The sequence below is a fragment of the Salarias fasciatus genome, chromosome 14 (genome assembly GCF_902148845.1).
Source record: "Salarias fasciatus chromosome 14, fSalaFa1.1, whole genome shotgun sequence".
NCBI lineage: Eukaryota > Metazoa > Chordata > Actinopteri > Blenniiformes > Blenniidae > Salarias > Salarias fasciatus.
In genome coordinates, this window is record NC_043758.1 from 14,143,177 (window position 1) to 14,166,844 (window position 23,668).

At 42.5% G+C, this 23,668-nt stretch overlaps 1 protein-coding gene across 9 annotated transcripts in view; it reads left to right on the plus strand.

Moving 5' to 3' along the window:
• Nucleotides 1–23,668, plus strand: part of LOC115401126 (muscleblind-like protein 1) — an 85,636-nt gene that overhangs the window by 18,803 nt on the left and 43,165 nt on the right. For 4 of the 9 annotated variants that reach the window (XM_030109305.1, XM_030109312.1, XM_030109314.1 and 1 more), the window contains exons 1-2: nt 5,606–5,712; nt 17,779–18,857. In XM_030109305.1, the coding sequence (XP_029965165.1) occupies nt 18,684–18,857 (174 nt within the window). In that variant the 5' untranslated portion in view covers nt 5,606–5,712; nt 17,779–18,683. Of the gene's footprint in view, nt 1–4,664; nt 4,919–5,604; nt 5,713–17,778; nt 18,858–23,668 lie in introns of those variants that run through there. The other 5 variants (XM_030109311.1, XM_030109310.1, XM_030109309.1 and 2 more) reach the window with 3 other exon arrangements.

Genomic DNA, 23,668 nt, shown 5'->3' on the forward strand with positions numbered 1-23,668 from the left:
TCCTTTTTTTTTTTTTAAATTCCAATAGTTGTCTGATTACTGTAAAGAGTTCTGTGATATTACTGTTCTTGAATGGTGCTATATTAACACATTTTGATTTAGTCAGTCAAATAACAGTTGCTTAGAAAAGTAACTTGTGCATTACTTTAAGTCTGCACCTTCATGTTTGGTGCGTGATGAGCTGCTGACACTATGTTAGGCCCGCTCTGCACAGCAATGATTTCAAGTGAAAATTGAAACTCTTTGTTGCGTTTTGGGGGCCTGTTTAGGCGACAGTGGCACTCGGAGCCACTGAAAATGCAACTTTTTAAAAACACCCTCAGAAATGGAACTTTTTGAAAACTCTCCGACTCCGTCCCTGTGTAAACCGTGAAAAACACAACTTTTCAAAAACACTTCCACTAAACATGCACCAAATTATTCTACAGCACATCTGTTGATGGATGGACAGTAACAACAATGGTGGCATGAATTCCAGTCCATCTTTTCCTGAGACTTGGTGGTTACATATTTGAGTCATCCATAATAGTAATCCAACTTGGTCGTCTGTCCGTATGGTTCATGCTCACAATTTTGAGAATGTGCATCACATTATTTTGGCCAGTTCGACCTGATCAGGCATCTTTATTAAAGTGTAGTATTTTAAGTGCAGATGACCACTACACACTCTCGTGCAAGGGGGTATGTTTCAGCAGCCATGCGGAACTTCGCGTAACACCTGTTCTTGAATAAGCAAATATAGATGAATTCAAAATAAGATGAGACTAGCTGAAAGAAAAGCTGAGATAAACTATCAACAGGAACACTACAGCACTTACATCTTATGGAGATTTTCTTATGTCCTTTTGGTAGTTGCTGTGAAAGCAGGCTTATGCTAAAGCTACTCGTCACCTCGGTGAGAAGAATAGAGAGAGAGAGAGAGCAACTCTTCATCTGTTTTTATCAATGAAAAAAAGTAAAAACTGTACCTGCACTATTTCATAAGAGTAATCAGTTACAAGTGGCGATGCAGTTCCTTTGTAAACTTTCATTTCAAGCACCGGCTGTTACACAAGTATGCAAAGTAACTTCTTCTCCGAAGGGGAACAAAATGCAAAAAAGAAGAAAAAAAAAACTGTCATTATTGTTAATCACATGAAAAATAATGAAAAAAAATCTTTTGAATATTCAGTTTGTCTCCATTTAGCAGTGACAGAGCACAGCTTCTCTCCGTTGTTCGTCTGTTCTCATCCACCTGTCAAAGCTGAACATGGAGATGTTCCTGTTTTCCTCATGACTGCTTTCATTAAGAGGCTCCCTCCATTGTCTGTGCCGTTGAATTATTCCATAGGTGTCCATGTTTTGACAGTTGTACATACATCTTAATCTCTCAGCTCAGTATTTGTGTGTTGATGCTCACAGCAAAAGGATGTAATTATATGCATATATGTAGCTGCATAATAAACATCAGTGTATGTTCTGAAATGTATTTAATAGATAGTGTAAAGTAGAAGGAAACTGGGTAAATAGAGGAAGGAATGTCTGCCTTCAGCTATAAGGAAAAAAAAAACTGTGGTTTTGCCCTGAGAAGATCATGAGAGTAAATCCAGTATTTCTGTGAGAAACAGAATCATACCAGAGCTACTAAAGCGGTGAGTTTCAGGGTTTAGGAAGTTTTTTTCAACAATAGACATCCAAGTATTCTACTACTGGCCTGTTATACAGCGCAGTGTGGATGTTTTTCCACATTTTCCACGGAGGGCATATCTCGGGGCTTCGAAATATGTTCGTACCAGCAGACAGAGCTGCTCCAACTGAGGAGAGAGACTCAGAAGCCCTGAAAGGTCATACGTTAGTGATTAGACTTCAGGTCCTCCGCAGCAGACTGCTGGTCTGCTGCTATGAATGTTGTAAACCTGTTGAGCTCACACTAGGCTGCCCTCTTCAATTTTCCATTCAGTGTGTTCTGTAACATTTTCCGGCAGATATTTAACTCTTTACACAACTCTGGTCTCAGATCAAAGGTGATGTTTGGATCCAGATCTCCTTCTTTGACCTCATCTCTTTTCCTTAACACAAGTTTTTTTTTTCATTTTTTTGTACTCCTTTATTTAATGCTATCAAATGTAAGGTGCTATATGTTGAAGGGTCTCTGATCTTGTTTTTGAGAAAATAAGCTTTAGATAGCATGGAAAAGCACACGCTGAAGTTGAAAATCGGTACCTCAAAAACCTTTCTGCTTCTCTTCTCTGTACACAGACATCAGCAGAACGGTGAGCAGCAACCTTGGTGTGCATTAAATTATCTGCAATTGCAGCAATTATAGGCAAGTCCAAAACCTTCAGCAGAGCATTGTCCGTCCACTCTCTCTCTCTCTCTCTTTAGATGAGTGGCTAGATAATGGAATGTGCAGTTTCAAGACTTACCGGGATTATTTACTTGAGTATCCATATTTGGGCATCTTTGTTACACATTTTCACACTAACCCTGCACCATATGTAGTTGTGCAGATTCTCACCTCAAAACCTTACAATGAATGAAAGCAGTGGTGTGGACAAATTTTGTATGAATAGTGCCATAACATTCACATGGTCTTTGACCCCTAGTCAATCATTTGTTGCCATTTAAGTTTGGGCCGTTTGTTTTGCACAAAATTACTCTAATAAAAATCCAATGTCCAATTACTGTCACGTGGCAAATCCATTTAAAACAAATGAGACAGAGACCAAGCATATCACTGTGCTCATTATTTCAAGAAATAAACAGATATAATACAGTTGCTGTCAGTAGTGGCAATAACAACAGTTACAGCAACCTAACAGTTATATATCAGAAGCAACTACAATTTTAGCACCAAAGCAACAAAGCAAAGATGAATCACGAGATAAATAAACAGTCCATCAATCAAATCAGACATTCAAAACACTGCTAATAATGTCAAAACAATTTCAATTTCAGTTTATATTCCCATTGGCACAGAGCGAGCGTTTCTAGACGTTTGGTGTCGCGTCACCCTCACCTCTCCAGGCATTGATCCACCAACAGGATGTGCGTGTGTTCACTTCTGGACCGGCTCTGGTCACACCCGTCATTGTTGGACACAATACGTCCAAAACTGTTATCAGACAGGAAGCAGATCTCGATGGTTTTCGAACAAATCCTAGAGGGCATTAAAAGTTTTTAAGTGCCAACCCATCCATCCATTCATCCGTCAATCCATCCATTCATCCGTCCTCCGTCCATGCTTTAAACCAATGATCCAACCATTCATCCATCCATACTTCCATCCATTCTCCATATCCATCCATCCATCCTCTATCCATTCATCTGCTGATCCATCCATCCATCCATCCATGCATCCATCTATATTTTTACTTGGTTTACTGGAGCAAAACTGTGAATGTGAAAAAAACATTTGGTGGAAAAGGAGCATAATCTGTATATTGAAATCTGCAACTGTGTGCAGTGACTGAATAGTGCAATCTTTCTCTCTTTTTCTTTTCATCAGCATCTTTCATCCCAAGCGGGTAGAATTTTTCAAAGCGGTGTCAAATGTTTGCAATATTACTATTTCAAGAACTTTTTTTTTTCTTCAAATAGTAACACGCAATGCATCTTTTTGTGAAAACTTCTTTCATTTACCATTTTTTTTCTTAGGTGATTGTTTACAAGGCTGTGACCTGTTCAGGAGAACTTCAGGAGGCCTTTTTTGGGCAGTAGTCAATTGCTTCCCAAACTGTATCTCTTCGATCAAAAGTTGGTATTACCGGTGTCTGCGGTGTGTTGTATTGACTTTATGAAGGATGTGATAAACATCTACTAAAGCCGGAGCTAAACATTAACACTTTGAGAAGCACAGAGATCAATCTCATTGGCTTTAGATGTGGGCTGCAGGATGCTGTTCAGTCAAGACTTTCCCTAACATCCTGATCCACGTCCGAGCAGGCATCCATCTTCTTTACCGCTTCAACCGGTTCGGGTTTCCAGGGATCCTGGTGCCAATCCACAGGTGAGGGCACTCAGGACAGGTTGCAAGGCCATCGCAGAGCAAACAGAAAGGAAGAAATCCACAAACATTTGCTTTCACACCTGTGGACAGCTGAGGGACAGTGGGAGAAAACCAACACACGCAGGGAGAAACTGCAAAGAAAGAAAGCCCATCCTGAGGTTTGGACCCACAACTTCCTTGTCGGGAGACGAAGCAATGAGCACTACGCCGCCACGCAGCGTCCTTGCACATGTGCACAGTCACACTCTCTTACATGCACAAATCAATACAATAATAAATTCCAAACACCTTGATATATTGCAGCCACAATTCAGTGATGTGGCTCTGACTCACTTGGTAACACCCACCTGACACACACATACACACACACCACTACAAGCACAGCATCACACATGCTCACTTACACACACACACCTGACGTAGTGCTTGATGGAGTTAGACGCCATGGCAACAGAGCTGTGACTCTTGCTGTCCTGTGAGTGGACTGAAGCTGTGGAGGAGGGAGGAGAAAGCTAGCAGCCAGCTTTGCTACTCAAGTGCAGCTATTATTATTCACAAATCCTCTTCTTCTTTTTTTGTCTTTTTTTTTTTCTTCGTCACAACAGCTATCTGTGTGGTGCGCTCATTTCTATTTTGCTTCAAGTTTGTTATAAAAGGCAGACTTAGGGGGGGAAAAAAAGGAGGAGGAAGCGGAGCAGGGGTCAGCAGGCATGTATTTTTAAAGCTATCGATTGTGCAAAAACCTGACACATCATCACAGGGAATTGCTCTGATTCTCACAGCTGCAGCCAGACAACACTCGGGATGGGATCTTTATTTGTTGACATATTATTTTTATCTCGCCCGCCCTGCACTCTTCACTTGCCGCGTCTTCCTGTTTCAATCGAAAAACAAAATGGTTTAACTCCTCCTCCCCTTTGCGGGGCCGCTGTAAGTCTTTTTAAATGTTATTTTTCTTGCAGTTTGTTTTGTCACTCTGTCTCTTTTGCCTGTCAATCACGTTTTATAGAGGTAGCAGTACAGATAAGTGGAGCGGAGTGTGGCGGTGGAGAAGGGGGGCGTGCAGGTGGACGGGTCTCGCAAACAGCATCTGTATAAGATTTACTGCCTGCAGATACAGGAGGTGGGGAGACAGAGAGGGAGGTGTTGGAACAGTGCAGGTGAATTGCATTCTGGTCTCCGATAGCGTTTTCACGGTCTGATTGCCAGGATTTGTTAACATACACACATGCACGCAGACACACACACACACACACTCTCGCAGTGTGAAATTGTGAGAACGTGGCTGTTGACGGTAGAAGTTTGTCTGTTCCCCTTGTGTTGCCCTCCCTGCTCCGCTCTCCTCCCTCTTTTGCATACGATCCAGGCGTGAGCTGTGAAAGGTGAACTCACAGCCTGCTGTGGATAAATTATGTGTGACATGTTTAGCCGTGCTGCCTTATATGGAGACTGGTGTATCTGAATACAGTAAGCCTCTGCCAGGAGGGAAGGAGCGAGAAACAAGGAGCGAGGGAGTGAAGGACAGGGAGTGAGGGAAGAGGTGGAGGAGGAGGAGGAGGAGGAGGAAGAAAAAGAGGCAGGGGAGGGAGAAAGGGAAGGAAAAAGGAAGGAGGAGGGGGCAGTGACACAGGGAGTGAAAGAGAGGAGTGCCGCGAAGCAAGCATGAGGTTTTCGCTTTCCGTCCTCCTCCCAGCAGCAGTCAGATGAGTCCTTGCACAGATACAGTAAGTCTTTACTGATTACTGTGTGTGTGTGTGTGTGTGTGTGTGTGTGTGTGTGTGTGTGTGTGTGTGTGTGTGTGTGTGTTACTTTGTGTTTGTTCAGGCACAACGCTGAGTTGGCCATACTCACTTTTCCTTGCGTTGTTCTGCCAAATCAGAATTTTTTCATTCACCATCTGGATGTTAAGTGTGACTGTGTGTGTGTGACTGTGTGTGTGTGTGTGTGTGTGTGTGTGTGGGGGGGGGGGGGGGGGGGGGGGGGGGGGGGGGGTGTTCTGTGAATGTTTGGAAGAATGAATTGGATTTGTATGCTGAATGCAGATTGCCAGCATGCTTCACTGTTACTGTACAGCAGTCTCAGGTGGGACGGTTTTAACGTGAAAAAGAGCTGAGCGGACAGAAGAATGAGGGACGTTGGTGCTCAATGTCCCGCAGAACAGTTAGCACACTCTCTCACGCACAAAAACACACTGACACACATTCCGTTCTTACTGCTCTTTTTTTCTTTCTTTTTGGACTGCTCTGAAATCCCAGCTGTGCTGTTCTTGTACTACTAAAGCTACATATGCACACACTTTTGGATGAATGAATGAAGCAATACACACTGACTGACTGTCAGACATGTGAGCGGCCATACACTCCTCCTGTATGATGGCAGGACTACTGGTGTTTACACTACAACTGCCCTCGGGAAATGATTCAAAATCCAGCCTTACCCAAGCCGTCTGTGCCAGTCTGACACTCAAGGCATGAACACAGCAGCGCGCGCTGCCACAAAATCAACAAGGAATATTACTTGACATTTGTAATGTTCCAGGAATCACTAAAAAGAAGCACAACTTTCGTAACAGGACCAAATACCCTTGCCTTACGACGGCGCACAAGGAGAATTAAAAAAAAAAAGGATATAAAAGGTCTGTTTGAAGGCTGATATGAATTGCACGTGCACTTTTAATTATGAAAAGATACAAAAAGAGCTTTAGATCTTTAGAAAAAATACAGTATATATAGATTCAATGAATAAAAGCTTCAGCTCCTTTTATTTCTGATTTGCAATGTTTGAAACCACTCCACTGACAAAAAGAAAAAAAAAAAAAATGACTCATGCTGTCCATTAAAAACAATCCGTTAACATGGTTGCTATGACGGCCATGGCTACAGCTATATTGTTCACTGCTACAAACTTGCGCAATGTTTGAAAGTGACACACTTTTCTTTTTTTTCTTTTTTTTCATACTGTGGCATTTACTTCTCGCAGCGCGGGAGGATCGGAGAAGTAAAGTGCAATTTGGAAAATGACTTTATATTCGGTGACCTGACATATAACGTGGAACCACAATCATGAGAGTTATTTGTTATAGCAAATCGATTGCTGGAATTTGACTTCATAACCCATGATGCCATCATTTTTCGAAGCGATGTCGGATCTCCTCGTCGATATTCTTTTCCTGATGATTTGCACATACAAATCAAATGTCTCACACAATTCTCATCACCTTTCCCTCTTTCACAGTTTTACTTCCTCACACATCTCTGCTTTCGTCGCTCTTTCTCTGCAGATTTCTCTTTTTATTCTCTTAGCCTTTTTAATGGCTCACACTCCGTGTTACTCTTTTGGTGTCTGGCTCGCTGTCGGTTGATGAAAAAAAAAAAAAGGCACTTCGCTGCAGATCAGAGCAGGCAGATCTACAAGGTCATTAGAGTAAAGAACAACGAGAGTGCAGAGGCAGCCTGATACATACTGAATTTCACAGCACACTTTAACTCTGACTAAACAAGCGTATGTGTGTGTGTGTGTGAGAGAGAGAGAGAGAGAGAGAGAGAGAGAGAGAGAGAGAGAGAGAGAGAGGAAAGAGAGGGACAGAGGGAGAATAGGACGATGCCCAGCTACCTGCATTAAACTGTGAGGAAAAAAAAAAGATTAATTTGTCTGATGAACTTGTCCTTCATTCTAATCCTCCCCCAGCACCGTACTCTCATCATCCAACCAATCTGTCATGTTTTTTTTTTTTTTTAAGTGATGTCATCTCCCTGCTGTCCTCGCCGGTCTCAGGGCGCTCTGTCGAATGCAGATGAGCTGCATGTTTGTGAGAAAATATTAGTATGTAGATGCGTGATGATACCAGCACACCCCTGTCCTCGTTAGCATTATTCAATTGTGAAAAAAAAAAAAAAAACAATCAAAAATAGGGCGGATGCTTTGATCAAGGTGACGTTGAGGGACCGGGAGGTGAGTCCTGAGCCTCAGGGATTCGACACGTGGAATGTAAGAGGCAGATAGAGAGTCGCCACTTCAGAGAAACGGTGGAGTGGAGTCCTACGAGGCCATTTGGCAAGTGTCAAAATCACAGTGAGTCAGTCTGATATGATTGCTGTTTTCCCTGCCGTCTGCAAAGCTGTCACCGGACTAATGCACACTCGTGGAAGATGTAATCTATAGTAAATACAGTTGGCCCCATGGAGGAGCCCTCTGTGATTTCCTCAGATTATGGTGTCAAACTGAATCACTGGTCATAGACAGCTGAAGAGTACAGATTATCCCTGTTTGGCCAAATGCTAGTCTGATGACAAATAAGAAGTTGTATAGTGGTGTGTGTAAGTGTGTGTGTGTGTGTGTGTGTGTGTGTGTGTGTAGGTGTGTATGCATGTGTGTGGTTTTGACTTTGAAAACTTAATGAAGATATATTCTTTCGAGGACGATCCAGTCCTTTGGTATTTCCTGATTTGATCCAAAACACTTCAGGAATGTGAAGAATTTAAATATTTAGCAGGAGTGGGAGTAATGAATTACACATTCTCACAGTCAGGGTTATGTTTGTGTTTTAGTCGCACTCTTACTTCAGTAGAATTTACACATCAGCTTCTCCCGAAAAGCACAAGTCCTGACTAAGAATACCCAAAAGTTATGTCCTGATGATCTGATCTGTATTTTTGTAGCCAATCGCTTCATTTTGCAAGAGAGAAAATTTGCGTTGCGTATGTATATTTGCTAAACACCATATGATTTTGCAGATTTTACTTTAGCAAATCACACATATCAATCACATTAATACTCACACTATTGAGAACAAATCAACCAGTCTAATAGCAGATCCATTCTTTCTGTTAAGTTTTCAGATTTTCCTTCACCTCTCATGATTCAAAGTGAGAATCTTCATCTATTTCATAATCTTTACACCACTGAGCCATTAAGCTGTTCAGCCACCAGGCTTCTAATCAGTGATCATCTTTCAGTTAGTGAACCATCCCTTGGCCTACATATATTTTTTTTCTATCATTCTTATCTTGCTGTACCTGTGTGAAACCCCATCTCTCTCTCATCTCATTCGCTGACCATCTCCGCTTTCTTTTCTCGCGCCATGCCACCCGTACATCCCTCCTCTCTGTGCTTCCCTCCCTGTAGTTTTTACAATTCCCTCATTCACCTGTCTGCCTGTGTTTTCCCTCCAGACGGAGGAGTGTCAGAGGGCAGACACAGTCAGAATTAAAAAGGGAAGGCTGTGCATACATGTATAGGTTTGAATGTTTGCCTTTCCTCATGTGCGATAATAACCCTGTGCTTGAAATACCACATGCTGAGGTGGTAAATTTACACAAGGAAGCTTCTTTCTTTTTTTTTTCTTTTTTTGTCTGAGTGGGCACTTTTTCTTCAGCATCTGTCTGCCTCCCCTCCACCCATTACATCTGTATCCCTCAGACATCCCGTCCGATCACTCTCTGTTCCATTCTTTACTCTTATCTGTCCATCTCCGTCTCCCTGTCTCTGAGACTCTTCCTCTCGTTCTCGCCATTTTCCAATCTTTCTCAATCTACCCTCCCACCCACACCGTTGCACTCATATACCCATACGCACGCCTCCTCCATTGCTATTCCTGTGAGGAGCAGACTGGTCTGGCAGTGAGTTGGTTTATGTCCATGAACTCAATGACACCCTTGCTGCCGCTGCATTACGCTGCGCTGGCGTTGCCACAGTCAGGCGGCGCCACATTGCAGCGACAATAGGGGGAAATGCTATTGTGTATTTCAACCACTTTCACATCTACATGTAAACAGAGCCATGCAAATGTGTTTCCTTTTTGTAACATACTTAAAAACAGATGTGTGTTTCCCCGCATCTATACCTGCCACACACACGCACACACACACACACACACACACACACACACACACACACACACACACACACACACACACATACTCCCCATGTGCGTGTCAAGCTCTTTAAACACTTGTGCTGATATCACAGTGCAGACGACAGCTTGCACACGTGCCACTTGACTGCCCTCGACGTCTCCCCTCCCCTCTGTTTGTCTTACAGCTGAGGGAGGGAGTTACGGACTGTGTGTGTGTGCGTGCGTGCGTGCACGTTTTTGAGATAGCGAGCCCCCACGGATGGTTGATGTTTCACATATGCCCACACACTACTCACATGGCTGTGTCATGAATATCAATGGAGCGGCTGACCTTCCATTCATCTCTACGGTTACGTATCCTGCGCAGGCAATGCGGACCTGCTGTCTCATGGTTTGTGGTCAATACTAATGCATACGTTACAGGCCGGGCAGGAGAGCGAAGTGTAGGATTACCCTGATGGTACAGTCTGTGGAAAGATCGAAATGGAGTGTCATTGCCGGATGGCCGACGCTCGGCTGAAGACGGTCAGATCAGATCTCCGGCTGTGGTGGGTGGGACCGAGCATTTGTTCGACAGAGTCCGTGCCTGAGCCTCATAATACCTTTATCCCCTTGGCAAGGTGTTTGAGGTCATTAAAATGTGACCAAGATGCTGATCATTCAGTGCTCCTTGAGCGCTTTAAGCCCTGGGAAAACCGAGCAAAGCGATTATTTTGACTGAAACAGTGGAAAGTATCGCTCTTTCGGGACGACATAAAAGATTTTTGCCTATAGTGAAAAATAAAGCTTATGCACTTTTTGTTATTCATTTCACTATATCAGATGTATTCTTGAATAAATCAGCATTATTCATTATTAACAAACTGAATATTAAATGTAAAGTTTTTCTAAGACCATATCCAGAAATGTGACACTGTTGCATTAGAAAATCCTATAACAAAAAAGAAATAAACTATTATCTTAAATAATGGAGGATTAAGTGTTTTTACAACCACAGTAAGAACACAAACTGCCGTTTAACAAGAAATCGTAAGGTAAGGATTTAGAAAGGCGACAACAGAAGGATACAGCAACAGTTCTTCTGGAAGCTGGAGATAAAACCAACACATGATGAGCACACTGTGGCCGACAAGGCCAGAAGTGAATACAAAATATAGTGTGAACGTATTCACAGTTACAGTAAAGTAACTAAAGAGTACTGAGTGTGAGCAGAGACAGTTTCATGATTAAAAGAACGGTTCGAATGCTGAACTTACTGTAATTTTTACAATAAGTTAAAGCTGTCGGTGTCCGCTCCCTATCAAAAAGCACGACAAGTGCTTCTCACTGTAGTTTATATTGTTGTAATTTGTCATAATTAAATTCACATTACATCCAATTGTGTGTTTTGTGAGATCTATCAATTTGATCTTTTTTTTTTTGTACAAAGTTAGACACTGTAGGGCTTGATGAGCACATGTTGGGAATTTTCTCATAAATAGCTCTGGCAAAAAAAAAAAAAACATATTCTTATCAATATTCTTCCCATTTTGTCTTCTGAGAAATGTACCATTGCTGTAGGCTGATATCAGCTGCGTGATTAGCAGGCGCTGATTTGTGAAAGTGGTTCAAGTGAGAAGTTAATAAAAATGGGTCGTAGAGAATATTTTGCGGCGGGAACATTGTGAGGAAAAATGTATGTTTGATGGTATCATTCTAATGAGTGTAAAAAGAAAAAAAAACACTGATTGTGATCGGGACAGTTTGTACTGTATCAGTGCCGTAGAGCTTTATCGCTGCGGAGACTTGATAAAACAGATCTTGGTCTTTTAGCACAGTCACAAGGCTACATTCGTAAACTGTTTCTTTCTACATCCCACCAGCAAAAACAAGTACTTTTTGATATAACTGTGATCGGATTGTGTCATTTGGTTTGTTCAAGTGTCACTGGCTACAATTTCTAGAGTCCTAGTCTGGATCTGTTCAACTGCTTCACATCCAGTCACAGTGTTGAATTCACTGGGAAATGTTGAGAGTTGTGTCTTTGCTGCTGCTGAATCCCTGCAGGCCACGTTAATGGGCAGTCTGTGAGTCTGGTGGGCGACGGCGCGCAGTTAATATAGCGTTTCTTATGATTTCTGCCCATGCTGCCTTTATACGACACCATTAACCACTTTGTTCTCGCCTTAAACGTGGTTTATCTAGTTGCTGTGGCGATGATGACCTTGCAGCACATTGCTGTGGTGCTGCAGCAGCATAAGGTGTTGTGTGAACAAGAAATGAGAAGAGAGACGGTGGGCTGGAGGGGTGGGGAGGGGGGGGGTGTGTGTGAGACAGTGGGCGAATAAAATGAGGACAGCTACTATTAAAAGACGAGCCACGTTCACAAAGTTGTTTATGTCACATGATACTGGAAGTACTGCTTAGCAGAAGGCGAGCAGGTCTCGACCAAGAACACTCACTGGTGGAAGGGAAAAAGAGAGGAAACAGTGAAGCCCGGGCGCGAAGAGAAACAGTAAAAGTGTACAGGTGGGGATCAGAGAAAGATAAATGAAGAGAGATGAGAAATGTCAAGATGGTATCACAGCGGAGCGCCAGCAGTGCTTTGAAATGGAACAAAATTCAACTTTCCTCATCCCCGCTTCGCCCTCTGATTCCTTCTCTTTCATACCTGCCAGCTCTCACCTTGATTTTTCTACTCTCACTCGCAGACAGCAACCTCTGGCTCTCAGCAACTTGCGCTAATTGCTCCTGTTTGCTTCCCATCACTCTCCCGCTCGCCTCTATCCTTATCCTGTCACCACCTCTGGTCTCCTTGACTCTATTTGTCTCTTGCAGCCTGCCCGCCCCATCCCGTCGCTCCCTGATTCTCCTATCAGTATAAAGGGCAGCTCAGGTCGTTTATAGATGATATCCCGGTCAGCCGGCGATGTGGTGTAATATGAAGCGTCCAGCATCTGCTTTTTGCTGCTGCTGCAGTCAGCGGCCTTTAACCTCTCACATTACCGACTTTCCCCTCCTTCCTCCAACTTTCCTTCCTCTCTTTTTCTTCCTCTTTTTTTTTTTTTTTTTTTTGCCTATTAGAAGGTTCGCCTCATACAAAACCTCACGTCTGACCTCAGATTCATAGTACAAAACTACTGAATGACCTATTTTCAGCTAAGTTATGATAACTCCTGTTTCTGAGGGAGCTTATTTCCCAACCTACTGAAGGGGGAAAGAATTCAGGTTGAATTCTGAGCCCCGAACTGAATTTGTAACACTTAAGGAATGTCTGAAACGTCAAGTTACCACCTAAACAAACAAGGCCTTCTCATTGCTAGACAGCAACTCTGAGGGCATTTTAACAGATCCCACTTTACATGGTGGCTTTCTCTGGGAATTTTGTTTTGACTCAAATCAAACCAGGATAAATGTTTCCTCCTTTATTCTCTCATTCTTCATTCTTCTATTTTCAGGAAGTCATCCAAGATAAATAAATGTCTCACATTTCTGGCCCCTGTTCACTCTATTTTCCTCCATATTTTCTCTTTCTGTCTGTTTATTGTTCTCAGACACAGGGCAGGATTTGGCTGGAATTAATAGTTTAGTTTCAAGTGGAGCGGTGCAGTCAATAGCAGTGCAGACACATCAAACCCAAAACGTGGCGTTGACGTCTTCGTTAGTACATTAATTATTTATTTTATTATGCTGTGTATGGGTTTGTCGGTTTGCCTGTCTATTGATGGTCCCGTCACTTTCTTCTGGACTTTCTAAACAAGCTCTGAATCGATTTTTCTGACATTTTCAGTGGAAGTTTGTGGTATCCATAGGATGCTTCCTGCTGACTCGGTGCTCTGGTGACTTTCATTTGGCTCAGCAGGTTGAAAACAAAGAGGAAGTTAAACTGAAAACAGCTGGACATAACTTAGATGATCTACTGTAAAAAAAAAAAAAAAACTAGCATCACCAGCACTTTCAACAGTCGACTAATCTATTAATAAAAGCAATTTTCATATGACGCTGATCGTAAGAGTCTTGGAAACATAAACAGTCACATGAGCAGACTGAGGATGCAGCTCTTGAGTAAAAAGCTCCCAAAACTTTGGCGATTGTGTTTAAATTGTGATGAAGGGTTAAACAACAGAAACATCACATAGAGGAGTCGGCTCACTCGCAGTTATGGAAGAAGATACTGGGAAAAGCTCAAAGCAAGCTTTGTGTTAGGTAATTACAGATGACTGCAATGCTGTAATGAAGAATACAAGACAAGGACTCAGAGTCTCCTCATGCTGGTGTGTCAGTTTGTCGATCAGCAATTGAAGGAATATACTTCCAGCTATAAAAACAGATCAGCTTGCAGGGCAATTGGTTATGTAAATATTGTTAAATTACTGCAATTACAGCTGAGGGAGGGAGTCGTGGATTGCGTGTGTGTGTGTGTGTGTGTGTGTGTGTGTGTGTGTGTGTGTGTGTGTGTAACTGGGTCTTAGCAGCCCGTAATTCAACACAAGCGGTGTCACTCGACGATCAAACAGTGTGTTTGTGTACGGAGAGTTGTCATAGGCATAAAATAATCCAGAGTTCAGCCAAAGCAGTGGCACCATTTTAGCAGACAGATTAGCAGCAGATCAGATGACTTCCTTTTAAGCGGAGGGGGGTGGGGGGGGGGGGGGTTGGGGGGTGTACATGAACCCCAGTGACACTCCCGGCATTACCTCTCGCTTGGTGGAGACCACAAGATCAACAGCTGAAGTCTGTCAGGAATCAGCTCTAATGTTTTCTCGCCGTTTCAGTGTGACGTGTATGCGTGCAGATATTGAGTTTTGTGTTGAAAAGAGCAGTGAACTTTGTGCATTTGAGGGTCTATTAGGTCCCAACACTTTTCCACCGCCGTCTTCTCCCCAACTTATTACCTTGGCAAGTTGATCTGATGGTATAATAATATCTTCTGCCTGTGGCTATGGGAAATGGCCACATGCATTATTCACACATGCTAAGATGCTTATTGATGACTCCTTTATTTATATATTTCCCCGCTCGCCGAGTCATTTCTCACATTTGTTGCAGTTTTAATTCTCTGTTTTGAGGTGAGCAGTGTCTCCAGAGCTTCACTGTTTGGTGAGAAACTGATACGTATAATACGTGTCGAGCTGGAGCCTCGGTTTTTTCTTTTTTCTTTTTTTTCCCCTTAAATCAGACTGACTTTATCATAGCTGTTGCATAAGAAAAGTGTTGCAGGGAAATCAGAGAAAGCTCAGCATCTTTAAGAAAACTTGCAAATCATTGCCTCGGGAGTCAAGGGTAAATTAGCCTAATCACATCAAGCTGTTTGCTTCTTTTTCATTCATGCAGTCATCTCAAATGGGGCATATTTGCTTTTATGTTGGTGCATGTCGGAGCTCAGTGCTACTGGACTTTTGGTGGGTTTTCGCTCTGATCTCACATTTCCTCTCTGCTTAGAGCCGTGACCCCTGAAGCAAAAGCAGCACTGTTTTGGGCCTCGTTTTTTTTTTTTTTTTTTGGCCAAAATCTGATACTTGGCAGCACAAGTTTCTGTGTTGGTATTTTTTAATGGACGCCTGGCTGTTTTTATGACAACGCTCATTTTCTCCGTCGATCCGCTTTCAATTTTTCTGCTTCTTTGTACACACATAAGTGCAAGCCAGTTTCTGCTGCTCCGTCTGAGGTCATGTGTTACCATGGAACATACCACTGATTTGGTAACTTTTCTAAAAATACATTCACGATCCAGTCCAGAAATACACACACAGACTGAGCTCCACTTCCTGCAGTTATCAATTTTTTTAATCATTATTTTTTTTAAAACAACATAAAAAAAAAAAAAGGCATTTTAAAGAAAGCTGCTGTGGTACTAATTTTACAAGCTTGATTTACTAAGATGTTGTACAAAGATATGGTCAGTTGTACATCTTAAAAGATGTGCTTTTTAGTTCACCTGCATATAGACATTATCCTGAATTTGGCCCGCCAAAAAAAAAACAAAAAAAAATCTATCTATTTGTCTTTCTGATTTGATTATTTCTTCTATTTAAGGTAAAAGAGAGAATAGCCTCTGAAATGTAATAGAAATACATTTTTAAATCTTTTATGTCGAGATGTAGTTGTTATTAGGGATAAGATTGCAGCATATTGACATCATATTGACTCCTGGTGATTTTCTCTGATTTTTATCATTAGTGTTGTCCCTGAGAGACACGATGAATGCCGTATCTGCTCCTCGAGGCAGAAAACAAAAGGTGTGACTAAAATTGCCGTCTTTTATCCTCTCTCAAAATATGTAGGAGTTAAAATGTTATGAATTTGGTTTTCGTGTTTTGATTTGCATGCGAGGAATGCCACCAAACATCACATCAGGCAGATTATAGAGAAATACAAAATGATACAGGAAAGGTCAGGAAGCAAATAAGAATAGACGATCCACAGGACTAATTCCGCGCCTCCATATTTAATGCATTGGTCATGGTAGTCCTCTCAGTAATCTCTCTCCTTACCGTGGTCATCCTGCCAAATACAGCAGGCCGCCCTGGCCTTTTACTAGTGTCCACACAGACACACACACCCCGAAATATCTGCTCTGGCCAGGAAAAGTAGTTCACCAAAGCAAATGGCCCAAATAAGAGTAGCGAATACGACAGACGTGCAAAAAGCTCAAAGTTTCAACAAGTTAATTGTTTTTTCTCATACTTTTCCCCCTTTGATCTGAATTTGTGTTAGTAGGGTAAAAAGAAGAAGAAGAAGAAGAATCTGCATCTTGAGCAAGATGTGTGTCAGAGTTATTCTAGTAAGATATAGGCCATACCTTAGCATTATTTAGCCAATTGGTTCATTCATTCTTGATTTAGATCAAAATTAGACTGGCAGTGAGGTTTAAAAATACTAATCTGAAGCAACACACACCAGTCATCATATCATTATGACCACTGACAAGTGCAATAAATAACACAGATGATCTCTTATTGTACACCTGTTTCCATCCATCCATCCATCCATGAATTCCATTTGCCCATAACTGTAACATGCCCTTTACACAGCTCCTTTATTTATTAACGAAGCTACTGTACAAATCCAGTGCTAAATGTGATCCAGTCACTGGTTGAAGGATTTTTATAACTAAGCCGTGTTGGGTTTTGTGTCTGAATTAATGATTTGTTGAAAGAGGACATCAGCCTTTCGGTACGACTCATTGCACAAAGGATTATACCTGTTCCAGTTTTCAAGAGCTCTAAATGACATAATGACAGTTTGACTATGAGTATATAGCCTCTTTAATTTTTTTCTTTTTTTTTAATCAACATCTGGAAGGCGTTCGAATGGGTTTGAGGAGTTTGATTTTTCGTCGCTCTCTCTCTCTTTTTCTCCTTTTAAAGTGACCATTTGAATTCTTATCTCATATTTGTCATACCTGGTTGTGACATTTCCAGTCTTGCCTTGATTGACTAATTAATAAGTGATAAATCAGCGCTTTAGCGCTCACCATTTGTTACTGAAAAAGAGTTGTTTGTAATATTTCACAGCATATGCTTTCTCGATTTCTGCACTTTTTTGGAGGATGGCATCATGTGTAAAATATTTAATGGATGAAAACAATCAAAGTCTTGTTACTTCATCATAAATATTTAAAATCATTCATTCATTCTGTTCTGTGCACTGTGTCATCTCTCGCTGTTTTTTTTCTCTGCTTCTCCCTTTTTCTCCTGCTGTCTCTCTGTGAAATAAATCATCTGTGTCTGAACGTCTGTGCTTTACTGTTTGCAATATGTTGTTTGATTTTCCAGCTGAAAGCCCGGTAGACTCCGTGCGGCCTGCTGGGTGAGGGGATGAATGGGAGAGAGGCCGTGTTCAAAATCAGCTTTGTGCATGAATCCAATTGCGCGCACGTGTCACTGTATTAACCTCGTGTTTGTGCGCGCTCTCAGCTTTGTTCCGCTGACACTCTTCCCTCCCTTCCCCGCAGAGAGAAGTGCCTTCATCCGTTCACCCCCGTGGCTGTCTGGCTCCGCCGAAGCCGCCTGTGCCTCTGTGTCTGTCCGTGTCCGCGGGAGCTGCCAGCCACACCGGGAGCGCCCGGACCGCCATGACTGCCAGCCCCGTCCACTGAGGCTGTTCCCGCAGCAGTGATACCTCCCTCCTTCGCCCGCTCTGTCCGGGAGCCGAGCCGCTCTCCGTCCATGCCACTCGGCCGTCCTCTTTGGAAGTCGACCACTTCCCTCCTCTCCGCAGACGGACCCTGATATTAAAAACACGCAGCTTTTATCGGCCCCTGCGAACGGAAGGAGATCGTCTCTCTCCGCTGTGCCCTCCACCGGGTGTCTCCTCCTCCGTCTCGTGCACCGCTTCCTCCTCCCTCTCCTCCTCCTCCGACACTTTTTTTTTTTCATCCTTCAGCCCTGCATCTTTTCATCATGGCCCAATCCGATCGATAATGTGTTTTGCCATTTGTCTCATCTGACAGTTCAGCTGAGGAGCAACCGAGGCACAGGAGAGGACTTTAGAGTTCTGTGCGTGTGTGTGTGTGTGTGTGTGTGTGTGTGTGAGATTCAAAGAGAGAGATTACAAAGCAAACCTCTGTGGCCATCACCAGCCCAGGCCGTGGGTGACAGGCGCTGAAGGATTTCCATTTGAGCCACAAACGGACTCTTAGGATGGGCCGCAGGTGGTAGGCGAGCCCGAGACCTCTTAGGTTTTTCTTCAGAATCAGACACCGGGGAGAAAACCTCTAAAAGTCTGGCTTTTGCCCATGTCCTTTATTTATTCTTTCCCAACACTTACCCCGGTGTTATTCGAAACAAATACAGTCAAACGCAATTCCACTCGCTGGATATCTATTCTTCCTAATCGACCCCTTCTGCCTGGCTTAAAATGGCGGTGAATGTGACACCGATCCGGGACACGAAGTGGCTGACGTTGGAGGTTTGTCGGGAATTCCAGAGAGGAACTTGTTCACGACCAGACAGCGAGTGCAAGTTTGCCCACCCTGCCAAGAGCTGTCAAGTGGAAAATGGCAGAGTCATAGCCTGTTTTGACTCACTGAAGGTGAGTATGACAAACACCTGCGATGCTCATTCATCACAGTCCTGTTTTTTTTTTTTTTTTTCACCTTCATTAAGGCGTTGATGCAGAATTAATCAGCAGCTCCTCGAATGGAAAGAATTTTCGGTGATTTAGCTGCAGTGTGTCTTACGTGCACTTTGAGGCTAAGCCCTGGCAAGGAAATCGATTCATATCTGAATAAATACTTTTTCTTTTTCTTTTTTTTTTTTTTTTTCTGCATGTGTGTCTTGGTAAGAGCAGATGAGGCCATAATCACATTAACATCTGTGATTCAGACTCAGAGTTTCCTTTGCAGGCACATAACTTCAGCGCAGGGCTGTCAGTTGGCACATGGCGAAAGATTCTGTATGATCAACACATCAACAGGCTAGCAATAGAAGTAGGCCGGCATACTGTGCATTTCACGTCCGTACGTGAGTCTGTGGCTATATGTCTGTGTGTGTTATTTTGAGGTCATGTAGCGCAGTGGGGTGTTCTCAGAAGGCTCTGTAATTTACTGTCTATTTTTGCACTGGCACTGAGACAACACACTCCCACTATGCAGCTCCCGTCCCAGAGACTGCTGAGGGGGGAATCAAACAACAGAGAGGACGGAAAGAGGGAGGAAAATAGCACGGACAGGGTCAAGATGTGCAGAATATACATGCATATTTGTAGCAAGGAAGTAAATAGCTGTGTCTTAAATATAGAGAGAATAGTTCATGTAAAGCCCGAAAGCTCAACTGCAAAAAGCCAAGCACAGTAATTCATAGTGTGTCTTATATTTATGTCAACCGTTTACTGTATGTCGCAGTCCATGCCAGCAGCCATGTCTCCCATAAAATACCTTAATGTACTACAGCAGTTTTTATTACAGTAAATGAAAAAAAAACATAGCTTTCAGTTTGATTACATTCATCGGGGGTTTTCAGCTTCGCAATTGTAATGAATGGTTTTAAAAAGATGTAGTGATAGAAAGATGTAGTGATAGATATGGGTAAACAGAACAGGAACGTTTTGACCCTGAAGACACTGAATAGATTTTTTTCTTTTCATTTTTCTTTCTATTTGTTGCTTTCTTAAGGTGACAGAAAGCACTGCTTTTAGGGACTATCTGCATTTTAATGTCACAGTGAAGTCCGTCTTTGTGGTTATGTTATATCTCTCAGAGCTGCTACAATTTAAAGACACAAAACTACAAGAAAATACTCAAGTAATATTTTTCTCTGGAAATCTGGGTGATTTAATGCTCTTGTTGGTGAGTGTGGTGTGTTTCAGCCTGCGTTTTGCCTGGGGTTTGCATGCATGTCCCATGAGACTCGTCATGACGCACATGTTTAAGAATCGTAGGACGTTCGCCAGATGAAATGAAACAGTTTTCACACTTGCAATTGTTAGTCATGTGTCACAAACAGTATGTTAAACAACTGAGTATTATCAACCGTATTAATATAAGGTTTCTCCCAGATCCAGAAACCATTTAAGCATTAGCTGTCAACCCAACAAAGCTTATTGAAGAAAATCTGCTGGTTTCAAGTTATTTAATGCTTCTTCAAACTTTGTTTGACATGAGGGAGTTGTTAGATTTTTTTTTTTTATTAATTTGGCAATTTATTGTAGTAAGGCAGATGACTAACAGTGGGTGCGTTTACATGCAGTCAATAACCCTTTCTTAACCAGAATATTCGCAATAACCCGGTTGCGCACAGCCATGTAAACACGTGCAAAAACCTAAATATGCTCATATTCCGGTTTTTAAAAACCTGAATATTACCCCTGGGTTACTCCTTTTCTAACCTGAATTTCTGGTCATATAAACGCGCATCGGAATATCGCGGTCGAAAGGGACATGAAGTACTGCTCTGCACATGGTCTACCCGCAAGGAATCTCGGTCATTTGAGTCCAGGAACTACTTGTGACACAGTTTAGCTTTTAGCTGCTACTAAGTAAATAAAATGTGCCAAAACGATCATTCAGTTCTTCTCTTTTACTGAAAAAAAAAACGGCGCACGTCTCGCTGGCTTACTCTTTTTCTAACAACATGCAGAGAGAGCCTGCAGCGCCCTTCTTTTTCTGTGGTGTCTGTGTAAAATAAGGTTGAACATGCAAACAGCACACCCAGTGGCATAAAGTGCAAATGCAGTCATGCCGTTGTCTGTGGCCGTGGTTTGAATGGGGAGATCCCTGATCATGTAAACAGGAGTAACTCTGTCTGTTTAAGCATGTAAACGGGTTATTCCAAATGATTCAGAAACCGGAATATTGACCTGAACCCGAATATTGACTGCATGTAAACGTAGTCAGTGTTTCTCATAGAGCGTAAACTGATGCAAATACATTTTGGAACTGCGGGAGGCAAAAATAGTAAAACTTAAAAAAACATCAACAGTTAGAGTTTGCCTGATGACGGCACTGAGGGAAAAAGCTCGGCACATTTAACGGCTGTTATTCTCGTACGTGTTTGCACAAAAAAAAAAATTCTCACTTTATCAGAATTCTGTAGAGAACCATAAAAATTAAAACAAGTCGTCCTCTCGGCGCCGTGAATGTCCGTACAAAACATTTAAGCCAATCATATTTGCTTCATACTTCAATTCAGTATTGACTTTTTCCTGTATAAACTGTAACCAAGACTTCTTCCCCGGCAGAGAGGCGGCTTTCCAAAACATACTATAAAGTAATCAATCCAGCTTCAGTGGAACAGGTGTTGTTGCAGTATTAGCAAATACGCCCAATATGATTCATTTGACAACAGGCTGATGAAGTAACCTAATCCAGGAGGCGTCTACTCGACTTTGTTTTGCAAAACATATTTTCGATAATGCTTCTTCTGTCATACACCAAGTAAGTGTGAACGTGCTTAAGATAAGGCATTGTCAGGATAAGAGACACCAGTGAAAAGGGCAATAAGCAGAATGTCAGCTGTGGAGGAAAAGTTGCCAAAGTATTTATATGAGCATTGTTGCTTGTTAGTTAAATAAAGAAGCAGTGGCGTAACCTTGCTACTTACAAAAGAAAAAATAGCTGGATCACTTGAAAAAGTATCCTGTGCTTTTCTTTAAATGGTCTCTCTTATTTCAAATACTTTGTATGTAGTTGTATCGCTGTGACACATTAACTGAACTCTCAGCGCTGTTCTGATGCCTGAATCAGTCCATTTGAAATCAAATAGTGGGCCACTTGTGTTATTTTGGTCTGTTTGGACTAATGTGGGTAGCTAAAGGTTTTTTTTGAAAATGAGATGCAGTTCAGTGATGCAGCACTTAGCATAACGCCTTTTCTCTTAAGAAACACGTTCATGAATTCATGGCAAGAAGCAGCAGCAACGAAACATGAGTGAAACTACAGCCTGTACACCGCAGCAGTCAGATCTTATCCTGCGGAGCTCATGTTCACTTTGCTGCGACTCCATTTTCAGCATTGCGGAGCAGCCTAACATCAGCTCGAGCCTCAGGAACACAACAGAGACAGCAGCTCTCCCACTCTTCTTCATCTAGGACAAAACTGCTGAGTAAGAAACTTACAAAAACTTCAGCAATAGTAGCTGAGCTAATAAATTCATAATAAAATCAGTCACGCATTGTTTATAATAGCAAATGTAAGTGAGGCACTGTCCTGATACTCATGCTAATCATACGCGGTTGGGAACGCTTGCCCAATGCAAGTTCTTTCGGGTGATGCATTACCTTTTCCAACAACGGAGAAACTGTGTGTGGAGGTTTTTATCCAGGGCAGCATGTGTCATGGCCGAGAGCCAAACTTAAAGACGGACGCTCCTTAAAATGGTGCAGTCATCTATCCATATTCAGTTACCTGAACGTGTAAATACGTCAAAACACATGAGCCCACATCAGTGGGAAACAAACTTCACACCGCTGGCGCCAAACCTGAGATTGTGTAAACGTGTCAAATATAGTTATTTCAGCACCTGAGCATTCTGCTGAAATGGGCATGATATTGGTTCTGTAAACTGCATTGTGCACATGTCTTGTAATTTGTCTCCCGTCTGATTGGCAGGCAGGTTGTTATTCACCGCAACTGCAGATCAGAGCTGGACGCCAGTCAAGCGGCCCCGGCTGCCGCTCAGTTGGTTCATACCTGGGGGTGGATTCCTTGTTAAGCCAGGCACTGTGTTATTACAGTCATGGGCTGTTTGGTTGGAGCTTCTGCGGGTTTGGATGGCACAGGTGAGACAGGAATGGATAAGTGGGTGGAGTGGTTGCCGGGGCATTGCGGGGATCATGAAAACAGACAGGCAGACAGAGCCGGCGAGGGCAAGAGCAGGCGCAGCAGGGAATGTGCGAGGAAGCATAGCAGTACGCATGGAGCCCTTCCCTGCTACCGGTGCCAGGGCATTCCACAGTCTGCCTCCCTTCCCGGCCCTCATGACAGAATGATAGATCTGCTTTATCTGCAGATGAATTCATAGCACATAGCTAAGCTCGGAGAGAGGGACAGGAGGATAAGGGCTGCACAGGCACTGGGATGTAGAGAGAGAGAAAAAAAAAGGGGGAATGAAAGAATGGATGGTGGTAAACGTGGCTTCCCACTTCTGCACAATTTGTCACACCACCCGCCCTTCATTATGTTTGAAATTCAGTCCAGCAAAGGAAAAAAAAACCTGTAGAAGAAAAAAAAAGAAAGGTACACAGCTTTTGTATACTTTAATCTTTCAAGAGGCTTAATATTTAATGTATTTTCACAAATTACAGCTTTTGGGCTTTGTTGTCCTTCTTTGACTTACGTTTCAGTCTTTATTTCTTCTTGTCTCCCATCAACGTCATTCTGTTATTCAGTTTCATCTCAAACAAGG